At 34.0% G+C, this 23,374-nt stretch overlaps 2 protein-coding genes across 2 annotated transcripts; both read left to right on the top strand.

Moving 5' to 3' along the window:
- The first annotated feature begins 1,000 nt into the window (after positions 1-1,000).
- Positions 1,001-1,381, top strand: LOC141649839 (auxin-responsive protein SAUR66-like). Its single transcript, XM_074458511.1, has one exon. The coding sequence runs from the start codon at positions 1,001-1,003 to the stop codon at positions 1,379-1,381; it is 381 nt and encodes a 126-aa protein (XP_074314612.1).
- Positions 1,382-2,530: 1,149 nt separating this feature from the next.
- Positions 2,531-2,911, top strand: LOC141649840 (auxin-responsive protein SAUR64-like). The gene has a single exon (XM_074458512.1). The coding sequence runs from the start codon at positions 2,531-2,533 to the stop codon at positions 2,909-2,911; it is 381 nt and encodes a 126-aa protein (XP_074314613.1).
- Positions 2,912-23,374: the final 20,463 nt, after the last annotated feature.

Raw genomic sequence — 23,374 nt, forward strand, 5'->3', positions numbered from 1 at the left:
GAAATGTCACAAAGGTCAAAGGCCATCGCTTTTGACAGGGTAATGCGACCTGATTTACGCTGTCATACAGTCATAGGGCATTTTCAGTCGATTCATAACTATTAAATCCAGAATTGACTATATGAATCATCCAATCTGTTAACTTTGATCTTCCAAAAACACACAACAAGAAATAAATCACAGACCATCTTTCTACCATGTGAAATATAATGAAAATCCTGAATTTATACACTTACAATATGAGGGAAACAGAATAAATCAGAATCTCGCACTAATCGACTATTTAACCTACGAAAGCCGGTTAAAGTAAAGGTCTTTCTAACTCATCGATCAAACTGTTTCTTTTGTGGTGCTCATTTACACAATGTAGGTATTACTGTCTTAATCGAAGACAGTGCTAGAACAAAACCATGTGCATATAAGACCACAGGAGGTACTACAATCAGGTTGGTACTCCCTGCATTTATTAATTGCAGGACAACTGCATGCACTGATGTACCCTTGTGTACCAAATTTGTTGGCCACCTTGGTGTACTTGTCCTTATCAAACTTTCGTGAGTTCAATTTCCATATAAACACCATAAGGGATTGTCCATACAATTCTTTAAGCAATTTGTAGATTAGCATCAAACTAACAAAATTGACAGGTGACAGCAAAGTTATCAAATTATCAGATGAACTATGTAAAAATAGCTACAATCAATAAAAAAGAAGACATATTGGGTCTACATAATTGGTAATCAAACAAACCCACCTGAAAATTCCACATGGTTTTGCCCCCAAACAATTATAACAAGTTGTTAGTTTACATTTAAGTGTTATGTCTACATTTTGAAGCTATAAAACTTCACCATTTCTCCTAAGTTTTTCACAATCAAACACAACACAACACAATTACTTCCATATCTACACTTATTTGCAACACTTTCTCATATTCAAATATTTCTCATTTTTTTTCATAAAACCTGCAAAAATGATAAGTACAAAGAAACTAATCAAGATGGCAAAGAAGTGGCAAAGAATGGCAGTTGCCAGCAGGAAGCGGGTTTCCTGGCCGAGACCAGTGACCGATGAAGGTCACTTTGTTGTCTACACCACTGATGGAAAACGGTTCATGATTCCCTTGACGTATCTAAAGATGGATATTTTTAGAGAATTATTAAGATTGGCGGAGGAAGAATTCGGTATAGGAGCTTCCGGGCCAATTACCTTACCTTGTGATTCAAGTTTGATGGAGTACATCATTTCTATGATCCAAAAGCATGTGGCTAAGGACTTGGAGAATGCATTGATCGCATCTTTGTCTAGCTGCAGATACTCATCATTAGTTGAACATCAACAGCAAATTAGCCAACAACTATTGTTCATCTCTAGTTTCTAAGACATTCTTTTTGTTCCATTCTTTTGTACAGAGCACATGTAGTTAACCTCAAAATCAGAATTAATGAAAATATATTTCTTCAGAATCGAACAACAATTTTCTCAGTAGCAACATGTCCCATATGCTTTTAGCTTTTTGGTGTTTAGACAGGATGATCAAACACATCAAATTGACCTATTACTCTTATAGGAAATGAATTACTAAGTAGTGAAAAATCCAAGAAATAAATTTGATGCAGTAGAACAGCAACAAGTGCCTGAAAGCAGCCCACTTAGAACGAGGTATAGAAGTTGGATGTACATAGCCATACCCATGTGTGTATTCAACAAAGAGAACATACTTCTGGATGACTCGTAACGTGAATTGTGTCCAGAAATAAACTATTCTCAGATTGGCAGTCATATTTTTGTCGGAAATTGAATTTATCGACTGTGTTACTTCATGAAATGAAAAATAAGTTTAAAAGTAATTTTGTTTTAACTCCAGTCATTTTCCAAATTCAAATAAGAACCTGTCATATTCAGACATTGTCTCTAAATTTGGTCTAACTATGCAGTAGAGGACTTCAATTATGTCTTTCCTAACTTTCTACCTTAACATATCTTGAGTATACAAAACTATGGCTTGACCGGCGTCCTTGACTCAATAATTGAGGAGTCTAAAATCACATTTCCATTATTTCTAGGCCGAAGATCCGTCTATAACTATAAAAACCAGTTAACCAACCACTGCACAAGGGATTATCCATACAACTCTAAGCAATTTGTGGATTAGCTTATACTAACAATATTGACAGGTGACAGCAAGGTTATCAGATAATTAAACTCATTCAAATTATCCAAAACAGTACTAGTAATCAATCAACAAAATAAAAGACATCTTGGGTCTACACTCTACAAATTTGCAATCAAACAAACAAACCCACCTCAAATTTCCACATGCTTTTGTCCCCAAACAATTATTTACATTTAATTGATATGTCTTCATTTTGAGTCTATAAAACAAGGCCATTTTTCTAACTTATTCACAATCAAACACAACACAACTACTTCATCTTTACATTTCTTAAATTACAACTCACAACATTTTCTCATTGTCAAATATTTCTTAAAACCTGCAAAAATGACAAGTACAAAGAAACTCATAAAGATGGCAAAGAAGTGGCAAAGAATGGCGATTGCCAGCAGGAAGAGGGTTTCCTGGTCGAGACCAGTGACCTCTGAAGGTCATTTTGTTGTATACACAACTGATGGAAGACGCTTCAGGATTCCCTTGACGTATCTAAACACTGATATTTTCAGAGAACTCTTGAGAATGGCCGAGGAAGAATTCGGCATAGATGCTTCTGGGCCAATCACTGTGCCTTGTGATTCAAGTTCCATTGAGTACATCATCTCTATGACCCAAAACCATGTGTCTAAGGACTTGGCGAGTGCATTGATTGCATCTTTGGCGAGCTGTAGATACTCATCCTTAGTTGAACCACAAGAACAAACTAGGCAACAACATTTGCTCATCTCTAGTTTCTAAGACATTATTTTTTTTTTTCATTCTTTTGTACAGAAGCAGATGTATTTACACCTCTAGATCAGAATTAATGAGAGTAATAGATTTCTTGTGAATCGAACAACAATTTTCTTGGTTGCAACATGTCTTTGCTTGATTTTAGCTTTTTGGTGCTTAGACAGGTTGATCAAATCCAAATAATAACCTGTCATATTCTATACCAGTCAGATCCTGATCAAGCTGTCATGTATTTCAGAGTTCAGACAGAAGGACAACCTTGCTGGCGAGACGTCACATAAACATTACTCATTCGATTGAAATTATGGTAAGATCAGTCAAGCAAAGTGACAGGCTAAAGCATTTAATCAATAATAATAAAAGTAATCAAGAAACATCTTTGGGCTACATACATGTTTTGAGATCGTCCAAATTGATATGGTTGTCGAAAATTTATATCTGATAGCCCCATCTGTCCTACTCACATGGCCTTGCCTTAAAACTTCAGGAAAAACAGGCAACATTGAAGTCACATGTCCTTGGCTTGAAGCTATAAAACTTGATCGTCCTCGAGTCTCAAGCATCCAATTCAAACACTCTTCCAAGTAATTTCTTATCCAAGAATAAAAACACCATTCTATACATTCATCGCCCCTTGAAACCCACAAAATGATGGCCAAAAAATGGCAAAGACTGGCAATTGCTAGCAGGAAGAGAATTTCCTGGTGATTTTGATCACAAGTACATTTAAGTGCATTCGGATTTCTTATGTCAAAACGGTTTGAGCTCGTAATGGATATAATGTGAGTCGGGAATACGGAGTGTATGCTCATATAATCGTATATCGAGTTCATGTATATAATGGATAAGGGACACTATAAAAGTGTTGTCGTAGTATATTATGTACCCTATCGGGGTATATATACTCGGGGTCAAGTATATCTTATACTTAGCGAAAATTGAAAAGCAAAAATTGCGAATTAAAGAATTTATTCACGTCCCCGATCGGGGTAACATTCCCCGACAGGGGTTATAATGCTCTCTCTGTTTTCGCGCGTGAAAGCAACATATTTTGGCGGTTGTCATTGGCTTTCATTGGTTGGTAATATGTTAACCAACATTCTTATCCATTTATTGTCAGTATGTGTGTAAATTCCATTCACTTATACACACGTATATATTCTGAAATCTGAATGTCAGAGAAATAAGTTTCTCGGTACATTTTGCATATTTTCGTTTTTGACAAATACTAAGTAAAAAATAAAACTCTCTTATTGTTCTTTGTTCTTTGCTCTTTGCCTTAGACAAAGGAATCGTCTTATCCTACAGAGATTTCGTGATACCCAAAGGCTATAGGGTCGAAATACTCTAAGGAAAGTGTGTTCAACACGATTCGATTGGGTGTAATATACCGTCTTATATTGTTTTCATTTCTGTTTTAAAGCCTTTGTTTGTATTATTTACATACTTGTAATCTTTGTAATACAAAAACAACAACAGTTATAGTTATAGTTATTATTATTATTATTATTATTATTATTATTATTTTTATATTTATTATATTACTATTATATTTATTAATAATTTATTCGTATTGTTTATATTATTATATTTATATTTAATATATTTATTATTATTATTATTATTATTATTATCATTATTATTATTATATTGTATTTACTATTTTATTAATATATTCATTATTATTAATATTATTCATAACATATTTATTATTATTATTATTATTATATTTAATATTATTAGTTTATATTTATTATTTTATTAATATACTCATTATTATTAATATTATTAATCACATATTTATTATTATTATTATTATATTTAATATTATTATATTATTATTATTATTATTATTATTATTATTTATTTTTAGTTATTATTATTAATATATTATACTATTATTAATAATGCTATCATTTATATTACTAATATATTATTATTATTATTATTACTATTTTATCTTTTAGATTATTATTATTATTATTAATGAATAATATTATAATAATATTTATTATTATTATTGGTATTATTTTTATTATAATATTTATTATTATTAGTATTAGTATTATTATTATTACTAATATAATCTTTTTATTATTATTTCAGTTCAGTTTAGTTCAAATCAGTTCATTTCAGCTCTATTAAGTTAAGTTAAGTTCAGTTCAGCTCCATTAAGTTCAGTTCAGTTCAATTCAATTCAGTTCAGACAATTTCAGTCCAAAAGAACAGGCCTTAGACAAACCCACCTGAAATTCCCACATGGTTTTGCCACCAAACAATCAAAACAAGGTGTTAGTTAGCATTAAAGTGATCTGTCTTCAGTTTGAACCTATAAAACTTGACTATTTCTCCATGTTTTTCATAACCAAAGACAACACCTATTAGTTCATCTTTACATTTCTTAATTACAATACTTTCGCATACTTTTCACATAAAACCTTACAAAATGATAAGTACAAAGAAACTCATCAAGATGGCAAAGAAGTGGCAAAGAATAGCGATTGCCAGCAGGAAGAAGATTTCCTGGTCGAGAATTCGAGATCAGTGACCAATGAAGGTCATTTTGTTGTTTACACAACTGATGGAAGACGGTTCATGATTCCGTTGACATATCTAAATACGAATATTTTCAGAGAATTATTAAGAATGGCAGAGGAAGAATTCGGCTTAGATGCTTCTGCACCAATCACCTTGCCCTGTGAATCAAGTTTCATGGAGTACACCATGTCTATGATCCAAAATCATGTGGCTAAAGACTTGGAAATAGCTTTGATTGCATCTTTAGCCAACTGTAGATTATCAGTAGTTGGACATCAAGAGCAAACAAACCAACATTTGTTTATCTCTAGTTTCTAACACTATTTTTTCATTATTTTGTACAAAGCAGATCATGTAGTTTTACCTAGAAATCAGAATTAATGAGATTAAATTTTCGTGTGAGTTAAACAACAGTTTTCTGGCTTTTTTTATTATAATTAGACAAGTTGTTGCAAAAATTTGAACTTCTACTCTTCTAGGAAATTATACAATACAGCGACAAATGCCTCAAAGGATCCCTCTTATAAGACTTAGGGTCCGTTTGGATTGAAGGAATTGGAGAGAATGGGAGGGGAGGAAAAGGGAGAGATTTAATTTCCTTTGTTTGGATAAAAAATATGGGAGAAAGGAAATGGAAGGGGAGAGAAATGAAATGACTTATTTTCTCTCCTATAGAACAAACTATAATCTTTCTAAGGGTGGCAAGATTTGGAAAGAAAACATTATTTGGACTCTAATTATACCACCAGCATCCTTCAATCCTCCATCCATTCTTCATCTCCCTCCTTCCTCCCCTTCCATTTCTCTTCATAATTTTTGTTATCCAAACACCCACATCCCATTTGCCCTCCCCTTCTCTCCCCTCCCTTCACCTCCCCTTCTCTCCCCTCCCCTCCCCTTCCCTCCTAAAATTGTATCCAAACGGACCCTTAGGGTTGAATGTTTTGTATTTCTGAGTGAATGATACTAATCCTAGAAGCTTATTTGAGAAGGGTGGTGCTCATTCATGTACGAGTTTTACTCTTTTATGGACGTAAATGACTATAATACCCCTTTTATTTTTAATGATTTCATTTTTTACCCCTTTTCAGCTTCATTTACTCTTTTCTCACTCTAACTACCACCATCCAACCACCACCCGTCAGCCACCATCCACCACCCTCACCGCCGCTTCCCTTGCGCCACCGGTCGGTCTTGACGACCTCCTCAGACCGGCACAGATCCGCCTTCTAGCAATGATCTTAATCCGGTATATTTCTCGTCAGAAAATATATGGTGTAATGGTGTTCAACGATGATATTAATCCAACGATGACGGCCTCCTCAGTCTCCTATGATATTTCAAGCAGAAAACAATTGCACGTCCTCCATGTTCTGACAATTGAGAAACATATGGTGTAGTGCGTGGTGTCCCCACCAAATTATTAGGCAACAACAAAACAAACTACTCGTACATCCGAAGGCCGAAGAATAAAGTTGCAGTGCTCGGAGTAAATCTTACAATTACAAACCCTAATTTAATTAGTATAAATCTATTTCTTAATTTGATACTCCGTATAATACAATTAATAAAATTAAGAATTAGAATTATTACTTGATCGATACGAGAATTAGCATCCATAATTGTGAAATTTGACGGATTCGATTAATTTTGTAGATTTGATTAACCTTGTAAGGGGGGGAATTAGAGAGACTTCAAGAGAATTAGAGAGAATTAGGCTAAGGGCATAGTATGGAAAAGTAATGAAAAAAAGTACATGAATAAGTAAAATTCGTACATGAATGAGCAACTACGTTTGAGAAAGGAAAAGGGAGCCTATACAAAAGATTTATGTACTAAAAGATTTTGTACTCTTATCTTTACTATATTTACTAAGATAAAATATTATGGTTAATACGCCCCCGCAAAATGGACGTCGAAGGGAGAAGGCCAATCTTGTCTCGTAGGTTGAAGAAATGTTGCTTGTGAAGAGGTTTAGTGAGAGCATCAGCGAGTTGATCTTTGCTTGCAACATGTTGGATGCGGATAGCATTGAGTTGAAGTTGTTCCCGAACAAAGTGGAAGGATAGAGCCATATGCTTCATTCTCGAGTGGAAAACTGGATTTTTAGCATAGAGTGTGTCCGACATGTTGTCACAATATATGGCTGGTGGCTTGGTAATGGTGACATTGAGCTCAGTAAGAAGATTGCGAAGCCAGAGTATCTCAGTGGTGACGGATGCAACTGCACGAAATTCAGCCTCCGTTGTAGATAGGGCAAGACCACGTTGCTTTTTGGAGGACCAAGATATTGGATTTTGGCCAAGATAGAGGATGTATCCAGTCGTTGATATGTAGTTATCTTTGTCTCCTGCAAAGTCGGCGTCACAAAATGCATGAAGACAAAGTGGATTGTTTGAGTAGAGTTGAATGCCATGATGTTGAGTGTCTTGAAGATAGCGAAGTAGGCGTTTTAGAGCAGTCCAATGCGTAACAGTGGGATGATGGAGGAATTGGGCAAGGCGATACGACAGGGTAAGGCTGTAAGGGCGCTGGATATACGTAGCCATACCCATGTGACTATTCAACAAAGCGAGCTTATTTCTAAGTGACTCCTACTGTAAATTGTTTCGAGAATTGATGCAATATTGTATTAAAATTGGAAAATCATCAATCGAGCATATAACCTTTTCTGATTACTCTTTGTATATGGAAATCACCAGATGTATAAGACACCACCAGCAAGTTTTCTCACTTTGTGACTATTAATCATTGTGGAACTTCATTGAACATACCATAAGTCTCCTTGTGTTCTGTAAAAGTCTTACTATAATGCGGAGCAGTGTATTTAACAGTACCAACCAGTGTTAGCTTGTTCGGATACTAGTATAAAGCAAAGAGGTTTATGTGAAATGTTTTCTTGATTAATTTCTGAAATAATGTACACTATTTATAGTGAGTTTGTCCTATACAATTATGCTAATTGATTTAGAGAATTATCTATTGCTATAATTACAAAAGGTGATTGCTAGATTAAAGGGATTGTGATTACAGAATAATAGTTTGCTATTTTTGAGGAGTTGTTGATATAGTATTTGATATACTGTTAATACGCCCCCTCAAGCTGGACGATCTTATGATAAGGCCAAGCTTGTCTCGTAACGAATGATGTTGATGCTTGTGCAGCGGCTTGGTAAGGATGTCTGCTATTTGATCTTGGCTGGCAACATGGGAGACACGAATTCGACCTTCCTGAAGTTGTTCTTTGACAAAGTGAAAATAGATGGCCATGTGCTTCATTCTGGAGTAGAAGACAGGATTCTTAGCGTAGAATGTGGCTGAGATATTATCACAGAAGATGGCAGGTGGTTTGGTGACCATTACGCGAAGCTCAGAGTCTCGGTTGTGATTGAAGCTACAAAGCGAAACTCAGCTTCGGTGGTGGATAGAGCAATACCGGTTTGTTTCTTGGAGGACCAAGAGATCGGGTTTCGACCAAGATAAACAATGTAGCCTGTGGTGGAGAGGTAGTTGTCTTTATCACCTCAGCATCACAAAACGCATGAAGGCATACAGGGTTGTTTTTATGAAGCTGAATACCATGGTGTTGAGTTCCCTGAAGGTAACGAATTAAGAAGCCGTTTCAATGCTGTCCAGTGAGTTACAGTAGGATGGTGAAGAAATTGGGCAAGACGATTTACATGAAGGCAATGTCGGGTGTAGTGAGAGACAGATATTGTAAGCTCCCAACTATAGCACGATAAGTGGTTTGATCATGAATAGGTTTGACATCTTCGCGTAGAAGTGGAGGTGAATGGAGGGGGAGAGATTTGAAGGGATCCAATTTCCCTCCTCCGTGTCTAATTAAAATTTCTCCACAATAGACAAGATTTGGAAGGAAATTGTATCCAAACACCCACACCCCATTCCCCCTCCCCTTCCCTTCTCTCCCTTTCCCTCCCCTCTCTTTCCCTCCACTTTTGCTATCCAAACATACCTAAGGAGCACACTCATGTAGTAATCAAATTGCTGGTACGGAAAATTTAATGATTATTATTTGTGCTTTGGTAAAACAAATACTCATCTATTTGTGATTAAGAACTAGCAGAACGTACAACGTGTTAGAATATATTTCTATCACAAAGTTAGTAGGCTAATAGTAAAAGCATAGAAAAATGGCATAGAACGATAATTGAATCAGGTGATTAAATTCTTCAATAAAGTTCATAGCAAAACAATTCCGTAGGTTCATATAGTTTGAGAAACGGAAAAGAAGCAAATTATCCCCATAACTTATGTACTATGTGCAATTCAACCCTCTAAGTTTCTTTTGTAGCAAATTACCCCCATAAGTTTTCAAGAATATGCAATTAAGCCCAATTCAATTTTTCTACCATTTTTTTAAACTAAAATCTATTATTTTCTATTATAAAAATCATTTTAAATATATCTACTAAAACTTAAATATAGGTGTTGTTTGGCCTTATTTGTGTGAAAGAGCTTCTCCTTTTTAGAAAAAGTTTTTTCACAAGCTACTTTTTGGAAAAAAATTATTTGTTTGGCCATACTTTTGTAATAACTACTTCTTATCAAATTTATATGTTTGGCCTAACTTTCCATCTAGTTTTTTTTTAACACTTGTTTTGTTTGAAGAATCATTATTTGAATAAAAACTAATTTTTAAAAATTTATTGTAATCACTCGAGAATTGTACTTAAAACATATGATTACTCTTCAAAATAGTTTTATACACCTTTGTCGAATCAAATTACGCCGATAAATAGTTGGAGTTGATGATTGATTATATGGTACTTTAATGGTGTGTATGTGAGAGAGACAAATGATTGTGCAGAAGAGAGTAAATGGAAACACCAATAACACAGCATATATGGTGCTGTTTGGCCTTGCTTATGGAAAATGACTTTTCCTTTTTAAAAGGAGTTTATTCACAAGTTATTTTTCGGAAAAGTTTTAAATGTTTGGCCATACTTTTGTAAAAACGGTTTCTCACAAAATTTACATGTTTGGCCTAACTACTTTAATACAACTTTTGTTTGCTTATTTGGTTATTTATGTAAAAAGTAGGAGTAGAAGTAATAAATATCTACTTCTTCTTTTGGGGGTAAATAATCAGTTTTTGATTTCTCAAAAGCACTTTTAGAACTCTCTAATTTACCATGTTTGGCCAAGCTACTACTTTTTCAATTACAAAAGCACTTTTTAAGCTTGGCCAAACAGCACCATAAAAGGGTAAAGATTTTCTGGAGGCAAAAAAAAAAATTGCCAAAACACTTGGATTTTTTGGTGCTTCCTTGAAAAGTAGAATGAGAAGTAGAAAATTGTTATTTCTACTTTTTGTGGCCTAGAATGAGTTTTTGACTTTTCAAAAGTAGTTTTACATTTGTATAAATTATACTGTTTGACCTGGCTTCTCCTTTTCCACTTAGAAAAACACTTAAAAAGCTTGGCCAAACAGGCCCACAATATTTACATATTCAACAAAAACTGTGAACCAAATTTAAGATCAAAAAAATTTGGGCATATAACTTTTCATTGTAACTTGACTAAAAATTAAAAATTCTCATATTATGAATTTTTTTTCACCAAAATACAAAATAAAATAAAATAAAAAATTAAGCATGTTTTCTAATAATTAGGAATTTCAGGATTATATTTGATCAATAATTTTGACTTTTAATAATAGTAAATATATTTAATTTAGTAAATTTTATTAATTTTAGGCATGGGATAGAAAAACTCTTAAAAATAAGATATGTGGTGAATTGCATATTAAGAGAAATATGTGGGGCCTATTTGCTACATTTATAAGTTAAAGGATTTAATTACACATAGTATCAAACTTATGGGGTGGTTTGCTATATTTCTCGTTTGCGAAACTTAGAAAATGTACATCCATTTACGCCTTTACGGTATCCAATTTATGTATATTTATCCTTGTACATAATTATCATTAAATTACCGAAGATGTCTTAGTTTAGTGGTTAAGACGGAGGTATTGTGGACAATAGGTCCCAGGTTCGAATCCCCACTCCCCTTTATTGTAATGCGACTATGTGCGCGCTTCGTGAGACCAAAAAAAAAAAAAAAAATAATTATCATTAAATTAAAAAAAATTAAAAAATCGACTTTAAGAATTTTTGTTTTTGTTTTTGTTGACCAGGAGTATCCCCTAGCAATCGAACCCTATACCACTTGTCTAAGATACGAGAGCCCTTATCACTCACACCAGCCAATTTCGGTACTTCGCAAATGGCCAAATCACGAAATTGTAAATATATATTATTGTAGATATGGGACTTTTATAGTGGTAAAATAGATAATGAAATTCACGAATTTTTTGTTTTTTGGATGATGAGGGGTTTAATCCCCGAGTACCTGCAATATCCTGCAAACCACATGTACCAGGTAAGACATCCCTTATGATGACAGGTAACCGCAACACTCCCGTATAGAAGATTGAACAATCAATATAAAAAACCACACAAATAAAAGTATCGAAAATTGTACTATAAATTAGTTGGAAACTTGTGGTTAATGTGGAACAAATTACTAGTTTATTTGCTTCTTTTTGAAACATTAAATCCAACGCAAGTTTAATTTCCTAGGTACATGTACATAATAATAAATGGAAAATGAGTTATAGTTTCCTTTGATTGGAATTGAAGTCCTTTTAGGTACTCTAATCCGATTCCCATTTGCTATATATACAAATACAAGCCTAACCATCAATTCTTCATACTACCTCCGTTTCATAATATATAACTAGATCGTTCTTTCCGTCTCTACAACTCAAAACCCAAAATATGTATAATCGAATGTCATCTTCAGGAAACATCGATCAAAGAACAATGATGAACAAGTGGGAAAAGCTTCCACCAAAGCCCGAAGGCCGATTCTTGAGGGTGGATAATGAAGTAAAAGAGTTCGTGTTTTTATTGTGGATGGTATTTCAATTCTTTGTTGTAGCGATAGTTGCTGCGTGTTTGGGTATAATTGGCACTTACATTATTGTATGTTGTATGGTGAAGTTGCTTTTTCTTGTACTAACTCTACTACCTTGGTTTGGAATACCCCCTGCATAATTATCAAGTTAATTACCCCTTAGAGCTCCATGGCAAAGATTTTATGATTCGATTATAATTAACTATCCTGAGTTAGTGGATTTAATTCTCTTGTTATAGTGTTCGTTGATGTTTACTAGTCCATCCTGTCGATTTATGTTTTATCATATTGTATTTTAAACATCACAACCATATCATGTACGTAATCAAAATTGAGGTTGACAAGATTACGTCATTGTTCGTTGATCAAAAGTGACATCGTAAGGAAGGTATAATAACTGAACGTCCATGGAAAACAATTGTGCCTCTCGAACTTAAGATCAAATTAAATTAAAGGTCTGTATTTATTCTAACTTTCAACGTCACGCCATTGAATTACTGCCGTCTGTTGATCTATCGAATTACTGACGCGCAAAGATGTTCGTATTTAATTGTTGTCGTAGTATTTTATATGTATGTCACTTGAACGTTGGGGTAGATGTAGAGGTGTTAATTGGTCCGGGACCGGACCGGACCAAATTCTCTGGACCGAAGACCAAAGAAGCGTTAAGAGGTGGACCGAGGACTGGACCATATTAATATTAGTCCGGTCCAGTTTGGACCATAAAAACGCGTGGACCGGACCGGACTGGACCAAATGGACCAAATATTATTGTCATTGACATGTTTTAGCATATAAAACTAGAACTCGAGAAGTTCGTAACGATCAAAATAAACAACATTATTTTTTTACTAGATTTAACTACATAATTACACATTTTATAATACGTGTAAACAAAGTAGAAAATAAAATCAATAATATTATAATTTAAAAAATTCTTTTCTTACATAACTTCGGTCCACGGTCTGCTACGCGATCTATTCGGTTTGGTCCAGGACCGGACCGAAGACCAAAGTAGAGTAAATAGGTGGACCGTGGACCGGACCAAACAAAATTCGGTCTGGTCTGGTCCAGACCAAATGGTCCGGTCCGATCTGGTCTTTGGTCCGGACCACTGAGTGAACAGCGACTATTAAGGGACACAACGGACACTCATGTAGCAATCCATTTGGTATGAAAAATTTATCGTACAAGTCTAGGAGTGCTAACGAGCCGAGCCGAGCCCGAGCTTGGCCTTGCTCGGCTTGTGCTCAAGAACCAAAACTCGATCTCGAGCCGATCTCGAGCTTACCCGAGCTTGTATAAAATGTGCTCGTTATCAAGCTTGCGAGCTTTAACGCGAGCTCGAGCCAAACTCGAGCTCAAATCGAGCCTATATATAATGATTTATTTTTTTTTCTTCCGATATTTTCAGTAACAAGGCTCAAAGGTTTAATGTAAAATATTTGGCAAATCGGTGAGACATTTGATATATGCGATACAAAGATATAATCATTATAAAACATTTTTATAAAATATAACCAATATCTTATATAATCACACAAGTTCGAGCTGCTCACGAGCTTTTCGAGCCAAACCAGCATTTGCTCGGCTTGACTTGTTAAGCTTTCGAGCCGAGCCCGTGTTCGATCCGATCTCGCACGAGCCGAGCTTTGACCGAGCTTTGACCGAGCCGATCTCGAGTTGCTCGCGAGCTGTCTCGTCTCATTAACACCCCTACGTACAACAGATCGAATTTTTCAGTAACCATTTTCTCTCATTAATAATAGAGTTATATTAGGATCCGTATTACTATTATATTAGTGTAAAACTGTCTTACACAAAACATACTAAAAAATAACTACGTAGGTTCATATAGTTTGAGAGACTTAAAATGTACATCCATTTACGATATTTTTTTTTTTTTTTTTTTTTTGGCAGCGGTAAAGAAAGAGTTTTACATTATAGTGGTACGGCTCACTAAACCATACCTATAAACTACAACATAAAACACCATAGAGCTACTAATAACATAGACTAGAGCATGGTAACAATTGTATCGGTAAACGATGTCGTGTTGATGGCGTACGACGGTAGTCGGAACACGCTCTTCAAACTCAAAATGCACCCCAATCTCTAATGGATGAGCAACGCTGACCAAAGGAAAACACCCATCTTTGCTTGTCTTGATTGATGTAGCTTCAGAGAAATACCTGCAACAAAACCCAAGAAAGTGTCTCGGAGATTCATCTCCTTGGTTGTGAAAATCTTCCTCGGAAAACCAACGAGCCTCCACAAACTCATTTTTACTCGTCTTAATCAAAACAGCTTTAGAGAAATACCTATAACAAGACCCAAGAAAGCGTCTCGGAGATTCATCTCCTTGGCTGTGATACACCTTATCTGGACACCAACGAGCCCCTTGACCCAACGAGAGAAAACAAAGTGCACTTACGCCCCAAGGACGTAGAAAGAAAAGGCGGAAAGCAGACCACAAAAATCTGTCTCCAGAGGAGAATAAACTCCTACACTTTGTAACACAAACCCCGCTGACCAGAACCCCAAAGTCAAGAAACGCGAGTAAATAGATGGGAACTAAAGGAAGAAACCACTTGAAATTCCCCCCAACCAAAACCATCTCTGCAGACCGCAGAGAATTAGGCTCAACACAGACCCAATGCAAAGTACCAGCCGTCCTAATTAACCCGTGGATAAGAGGACAGGACACCCCAAACCACCAGGAGTTTATTAAAAGAAAAAGCAGAAAAAACACAAACCGCGAGGTTATTATTAATATAAACAGGACGAGGCGAAAGCAAAGACCCACCGTCATAATGAAAAAGTCAGGAACCACCACAACCAACCAGTGGCGTATCTAGGATTTAGATCATGGGGGTGCGGAAAGTTAATAACCAAAAGATGTCATGTGTAGATGAAATTTAACTCTCCGACAACGGTGCTCAATTTAGGCGTAAAATTTATATATATCTCATCCTTTTGAGCAATATTGTGTTCGATCCAAAACAAAGTTAACCGGAACTTAAATTCCTATATATTTATTTTAAATACTTCATATAAAGTTATTAAGTTGACGAGATTAAATTTATTCATATTATAGTAATATATACCCTCTTTTTGTTTTATAATATGTATACTAAAACGACTTATAAAATGAAATAAACGAAGTAGAACATAAACTTTGGAAGTACATATATAATTCTAAAACAACTCAATTCAAAGGATTCAACTAATAAATATGCTTAGTAAAAAACGAAGTATTTTATATGAATTTTTCAACGTAACTAATTCATTTAATATGGTATAGCAGTCATTGACGAAAATTTGAGACAACAAAAGCATTTAAATATGGCATGGTATTAATGACGCCAGTAATTGCAAAAGCAAAAACACAAAAGCATTTAAATACGGCATGGTATTAAACTATTAATGACGCCGGTAATTGCAAAAGCAAAAAAATGTTCCACAAGGAGAATTGAACCCAGAATCACTCAATCAAAATACAAGGGACTTGCCACTAGACCCTTCACATTTCCTTGATACATAACTGCACTTAATATTATTTATTTCTGAAACCAAAAGGGATGCAGTCGCACCCACTGCACCCCCTTTGGCGACGCCACTGCAACCAACCCCACCAACACCATCATCCAGCCCAAACAATCCCCAACCAAAACGACTCGAGAGCAATGTCAAACACCGACACCAAGACACCCACAGCCAAAAGACCAGGACTACGCCCACATCCGTGTCCGCCACCACACGCAGGAAGCCGCCCAAACCCAAAGCCCACCCAACCCCATCAACAGCGACCAACACCAAACATGAAAAACCAACGACGACCCCAACGGCCAGAACGACTCAAAGACGGTAAGACCAGCCAAGACCAACATAAACAAAGAGGACCCAAAAACCGACTCTGACAGGCCCAAGACCCATGCATGCCGTCCAAAGAACCAACAGGTGGGGGAAGGGGGCGAGGGGAAGGGGAACACCGTAAGACCTCCATGCACACCATACAAGAGACAAGGACTTAAAACCACAAAACAAGGATGAAACATACCGGAGAGGAGGGGGAAGGGGGCGAGGGGAAGGGGACAACCTCTCTGGCACCACCCTGAGACGCACACGGCAGGACCACTGTCACCACCATCAGGGAAGAGTCTCTGGAACGATCGGGGGGCCAAAAGACAAGAACGGAAGAGGGGGGAAGACAGAGGAGACCGGCGACAGAGCAACACGTGGCAGACCGATGAAGGACTGCATCCCGATCAAGCGACAAGGCCAAAAAGGGAATCTGGTAAGGTATTAAACAAGGTGGAGTCGAAACGAATCACCGGAGATGGGCCCAAGAGAAGCCACATCTCCGGCGATAGGGTTGAGAAAAACAATGGGGAGGACGATGGGGGTAGGGCGGCGGCAGTGGAACAAAAATGTTAGGGTTTTTTTGGGGGTTTTTTGTAGTGAGAGGTGAGAGCTTTTATTTTAGAGAGAGAGTATTCCATTTACGATATCAATTTCTATATATTTATCTTTCTACATGATTATTATTAAATGTAAAAAAAAATGACTTTAGAAGGTTAGAAAGTGTGATCGACTATCAATAGAGTAATCAAGTTATAGGAAATACTTCCTCCGTCCCGGTTAATAGTTATTTATTTTCGTTTTGAGGTGTATCATTGAATAGTTATTTATTTTCATTTTTGGCAACCTTTTGTGGTTTATGTTGCATGTGTATGTGGGGTTAAGTGATTTGTGTAGCAGTGTGGTCCAAATTCATTCATATTTATTTTCTTAATCTTTGTGTCAAAAGTAATATAGTAGATCACAAAATACCGTTTTCTCTCACAAAATACTGATTGAGAGGTGGGTGGGAAGCACATGGAGAGTGCCCACCTTATCCCCTCCCCCTTCTCTCACAAGCTTGTGACGGGATTATGCCGTCACAAGCAAGACTAGCTGACAGTAGATAACTATTGATCGGACTACAGGAGTAATATCTTAGTAAATAGACATAGGAACTCACAAAATTTGTATAGAATGATGGTGTGTTTAGCAGATTGAACCATCACTATAGAAGACCACAAAAATTAAATATTGAAAATTGTATAATTAGTTGGGAAATTGTTTCATAATTAATGTGGAACATTAATTCAACGTATTATAGCTTCCTTTGCAGTTGAAAACCTTTTACATACCCGATTTTCGTTTATTATATAGAATGCAACTAAAAGCCTAAACCATTAATTAATTCATACTCCCTCCGTTTCATAATATTTAAGTTGATCTTTCCTTCCGTCTGTACAACGTCTTCAGAAAACATCGAATCGACCCAGAAGAATGAGGAAGAGGGAAAGTCTTCTACCGGATCGTGCAGATCAATTCTTAAGGGTGGATAATGAAGTAAAACAATTCGTTTTAGGAATGTGGAAAGTGTTTCAATACTTTGTTGCAGCGTTACTCGGTGCGGGTTTCAGTATAATTGCCACTTACATTATTGTACTTTGTATGATAAAGTTGTTTGTTCTTGTACTAACTTTATTTCCTTGGTTTGGAGCATCGTCGTCATAATTATCAAGTTAATTATCCCTTGGAGCTCCATGGCAAAGATTTTAGTTAATCAATACTATATATTAATTCCAGAAACCAAGGGACTTCAATGTAATTAAATAAATCTATACAAATTAATTATACTATATAGTTTTTAATCATAGCACTGTGTGATGGACCCGACCAAGGGACTTCAATATAAATCTATATCTATCTATATTAATAAAGGAAGCTTTTTTCGAGCGATTCTAGAGACTCCAATATTGTCGAACTACCTAAAATTAATAGATAATGTTGTCGAACTACCTAAAATTAATAGATAATGCTAATTAAATCTAAATGGAAACAAACAGGCTGGAAAAAAAAGATATTTTATAGACATACCAAACGTACAATCGTATCGTGCATCAATCACCTAAGTTGCATAAACTATTCAAATTAAATCTTATATAGAAAAAAAGAAAAAAAAAACATTAAAGAACCCCAAACGTATAGTATTACAACCAGCAACTATCAATTAATTTGTTAAAAAAGTGAATAAAAAACCCATTCGTACACCATTGCAGTTCTATTCCCATCATAACACTGCAAAAAAAATTATCGGTACAGCCATTGCAATTCTAATCCTATCATAAAACCTTGACTCTCAAGCTTATTCCCAAATCCAATAATCAGTTTCCTGCATAATGTAAAATTCGTTTCATGTTAGGAGAATTATGGAGAATTATACGGGGTACACACTATATATAGAGGTCTTTTCATATGTCAAATTCCACACCCCAACTAACCCATATCTCATAGATCTTCTTGTGAATTACCTTCAACAATGGAACCATCCAAATCTAGGTTTATTTTGCTCAAGGACAAACCCTAACGCATATAGGGATCTTTTTGCCAAAACTCGTGTTTAGTCATGGCCAGTTATATGTAGCAGCTTCAAGGACGACATCCCCAAAAGGTATAAAATTCTTCATCGACGATTCAACCCAAGAGTTCAAAGGTCACGCGAGAAACATTGTCTATAAAGAAGTATTTAACAATCTACAATCTCTATAGTGAACAATCAATGCTATGCAGATTTATTATTTGGGCGGTTGTGTAGACTTCTGAACACCAAAGTAAAAATTAAAGCTTCAAGTTTACGAATTCTAAACACCACTACCACTGACTACATTTTATAGAAAATAATCTTTCCGTTATTTACCTTTTATATCTAAAATCGTAAGTTCTTCATTTTTTTGGGTATTTCTATGTGCAATTGCAATAATAAAGATAATGCAAAATCTTTCCTTTGCATTTACAGCAGAGCTGTTCCTAGGGATGGCAATGGGTATGGTCTGGGAAGGGTCACTCAGACGATGAGAGGTATAGCTACTTTAACCCAAAGTTCATGAGAGTATATGCTTCGATCGCCTCTTTTCATTCCTACAAAAGCACCAACAATAGGCTCGTGCACCGCACGGGCATTAAACCTAGTATATATATAAAAGAGAGTTTTTTCGAGCGATTTGAGAGCGTCCACATCATCAAAAATCAATTTAGGAAAGTATAATTTTTTATGTAAAAAATAAAGTGGAAAATCTTTTAATTATTATAATATGTATATTTCCTAAATTATATTCAAGTGATATTTCCAATTTTTATATCAAACTTTTACATTTCATTTGGCAAAAAAATATCGTTAAAAAAATTATGAAACTAATATAATTAGCTTTGTGTTAAAAAATGCTATCATTAGAGTATAAATTTCATATTATTTGCACATATTAAAGTTGGTGTACTTCTTAATACGTAAATTTGTGTACTTTTTAGTATGTTTTGTCCCACATTGGAAAATAAGTAAGTGTGGTGAATATACTACATATAAATAGTAGAATTGTCCCACATCGAAAGATTAGTATAAGGTCATGTGATCCTATGATTATAAATAGGATGCATATTTGGAACTTATGTATCCACCCAAAAATTTTTGAGTCTCATAAATATTATTTTAAAGAGCTCTTAAGATTTTCTATCATTATCTACGATATGATATAAAAAATAAAGTAGAAATCGTTGGGAACTACCCGGGAAAGAGTTAAGAACATGAAGAAGAAAATTAAAAAAACTAAAGATTTTACTAATGGTTGTCTTCTGAATGCAGTAATAGAGCGTTAATGAGTCGTTATATGTACGATGTAGAGATTCATATCTAATGATCGAGACTAAGTGATTTTACCTTCAAAGAAAAATAATATGTATACAATAGTGGTTTTTTAAGAAAAGACATGTATTTCTTGGTATGTTATATCTTTCACATTGAAAAATAATGTACGCATTATGAACATACTACGTCTAAATAATTAAATTATGTATCTCACATTGAAATAATAGTATACGGTAGGGTGATTCTATAAATATAAATAGGAGGCATCCTTGAAACTTATGTATTAATCCAAAAATTTTTGATATAAAAGATTTAGACTTTTAAGTATGTTATATGTCCCACATTGAAAAATAATGTAGGTGTTCTGAATATATTATGTATAAATAATAGAAATGTCCCATATATATACATTTTCTATATTATATTAAAGTGATGTTTATAATTTTGATATAAAAACTTTATATTTCATTTGAAAAAAAAGTATCGTATGAAAATTATATAATTAGATTCTGACAAAAAAATGCTACCATTAGAGTGTATATTGTATTGTATTGTATTTTCTTATTATTAAATGGGGTTGATGTCAAAGTAGGTGCAAAAAAAAATGGTGTACTTAGTATGTTATTTGTCCTACATTGAAAAGTAACGTAAGTGTCGTGAATATACTATGTATAAATATTAGAATTGTCCCACATCGGAATATTACCATAAGGCATGGTGATCTTATGATTATAAATAGAAGTCATAACCCAAAATCTTTTGATTCCCTTAAGTATTGTCAGAGATAACTCTTAAAAGAGTTTGTATTACTGTCTCTGCAATAATGGTTTCTAATCTAAGTTAATGTTTGGAAAATCTTTTAGTTATTATAATATATACTATGTATTTCTTATTTTATATTCAAGTAATGTTTTTAATTTTTATATAAAAACTTTTAAATTTCATTTGACAAAATCATGTAGGTAAAAAAATTATGAAAATAATATTATTAGATTCATGGTAAGAAATGCTATCATTAGAGTATATATAGATTTCATATAATTTGCACATATTAAAGATGGTGTATTTCATAGTATGTTATATCTCCCACATTGAAAAATAATATAGGTGTGATAATTATACTACATATAAAAAATACTTAGAATTTTCCCACATCAAAATAGAGCATAAGGTGGGTGATTCTATGAGCATCCTTGGAACTTAGGCATCAACACAAAATCTTTTGAGTCACTTAAGTATTGTCTTGGAGAACTCTTAAAAGTTTATATCATTATATTTTCTACCTATAGATTTTATATGTCCCATATTGAAAAATAATGTAGGCGTGGTAATAAATATACTATGTTTAAATAATATAATTAGAATTGTGTTAAAAAATATTCTATCATTAGAGTATAGGTTCTTATCATTTGAACATATTTTAATTATGATAAAAAAAATAGAAACCAAACGTCCATGGCAGCATGTGTAATCTATCAAAGTTCAAGGTTACCATGAGAAATTTCCAATATTATAATGATATAGTTAATTAAATTTGCATTTAAAAGAGAGATATTCGTACCAATAAAACAATAAAGAGGGTATTATTTTTTAATTGTTATTTTATTCCCACGACATCAAACTTAACGTCCATTTAACAGCCTTTACATTATGGGGTACCATGGGCAAAAAAATGGAACCTCAAGGGTACCATAGGCAGATTTTTAAAAGTAGGGGTAACATGGAAAATCTAACAAAATTAAGGGGTACCACGAGAAATTTCCGTATCTCAATTGTGTTAATTTTTTTTGAAGAAAAATAACATACAAATATTAATGGAGAGTACTTGATCATAATATTAAATTTAAATATAACTATTAGATATAATAAGTAGCAATTGTCTGTAGTCGGTATTCGAGATCTGGTTGGATGTCGAACTAAGTGCAGAAAAGATGGAGTAATTCTGAGTATGTTATTTGTCCCACATTGAAAAATAATGCAGGTTTGATAAATATATATTACGTATAAATATTAGAATTGTCCCACATCAGAAAAAAAATCCAATTTTTGTGAATATATTACTTATAAATAGTAGAATTGTCCCACATCGAAAGATTAGTATAAGGTGGGGTGATTATATGATTATAAATAAGAGTTAACCCACGTATATATTAATCTTTTATTTTTTTTGAAAGAGATATTTTAATAATATGTAAACAAATCATTAGACATATAATGTAAACATTAAACGCTTATAACAGTTTTTTTTTTTGCATTATAAATAAGCTAATTACCCCGTTGCAACTCACGGGCATTCAAACTAGTATTATATAGTTTTGGTTGAAGTATAAATTTAGAGAACACTATAATATGGTGATTTTCCTTAAAATAACATGCCCCACTTATGGTATTAATTTGTATAAGGATGTTAATTATTTAACATACACGAATATAATATAATATAAGTACTTTATATTTTGGAAACTATTAAAAGGTAAATAAATCAATCTAGATTTCCAAAAAATATAATTTTCCAATAATAATGATTGCTCTTAAATAATATTCTAATCTAAGATTTATTTAAATATATAACTCTAATACAACTAGATAATCAACTACTATGATATGATAGTAACCACCCACGTGAGTACTAAAAGCAACAATAATAGCAACCGGAGTAGTGAATGCCATACTAACAGCAATGAGAGTAGTGAAATTAACAATAAAAAATGCGGGAGTAGTGAAAGAAAAAATTATGGCGGCGGGAGAGGTGAAAGTAATAGTACTATAGTAGTCACAAAACATGTAATAAAAGTAACAATAGGAACAACAGAGAGAGTATGAAAAATTAACTATCAATTCGATTTTAAGAAAATATTAATTTATTTAAATATATGAGTTTGACAAAATTAACGAGTTAACCGTAAAAATAGCAGGAGTAGTTAAACAAACAACATTAACCGAAGAAGTAGTGAACATAATAGTATTAACATGGGATGTAGTGAAAGTAATAATATTAACAGCGGGAGTGGTGAACGTGTCACATAATTTGTTGATTAATTTTAGATTTCATCATAATTTCAAGATATAAATTGTAAACGTATGTGTTAACCAAATTTGTCGAAACATATTTCATAGAAAATAAAATTTAAATGGTAAGTAAAGGTAGTCCGGGCGTAGCCGGACACCAAACCTAGGAAACCAAATTTCTTTAATGTAATTGAAGAAAGTTATACAAATTAATTATGCTATATAGTTTTAAATCACTAGCACCGTGTGATGGATCTGATTAAGGGATCTCAATGCAAATATTATAT

Source organism: Silene latifolia, chromosome 3 (assembly GCF_048544455.1).
Source record: "Silene latifolia isolate original U9 population chromosome 3, ASM4854445v1, whole genome shotgun sequence".
Taxonomy (NCBI): Eukaryota; Viridiplantae; Streptophyta; class Magnoliopsida; order Caryophyllales; family Caryophyllaceae; genus Silene; species Silene latifolia.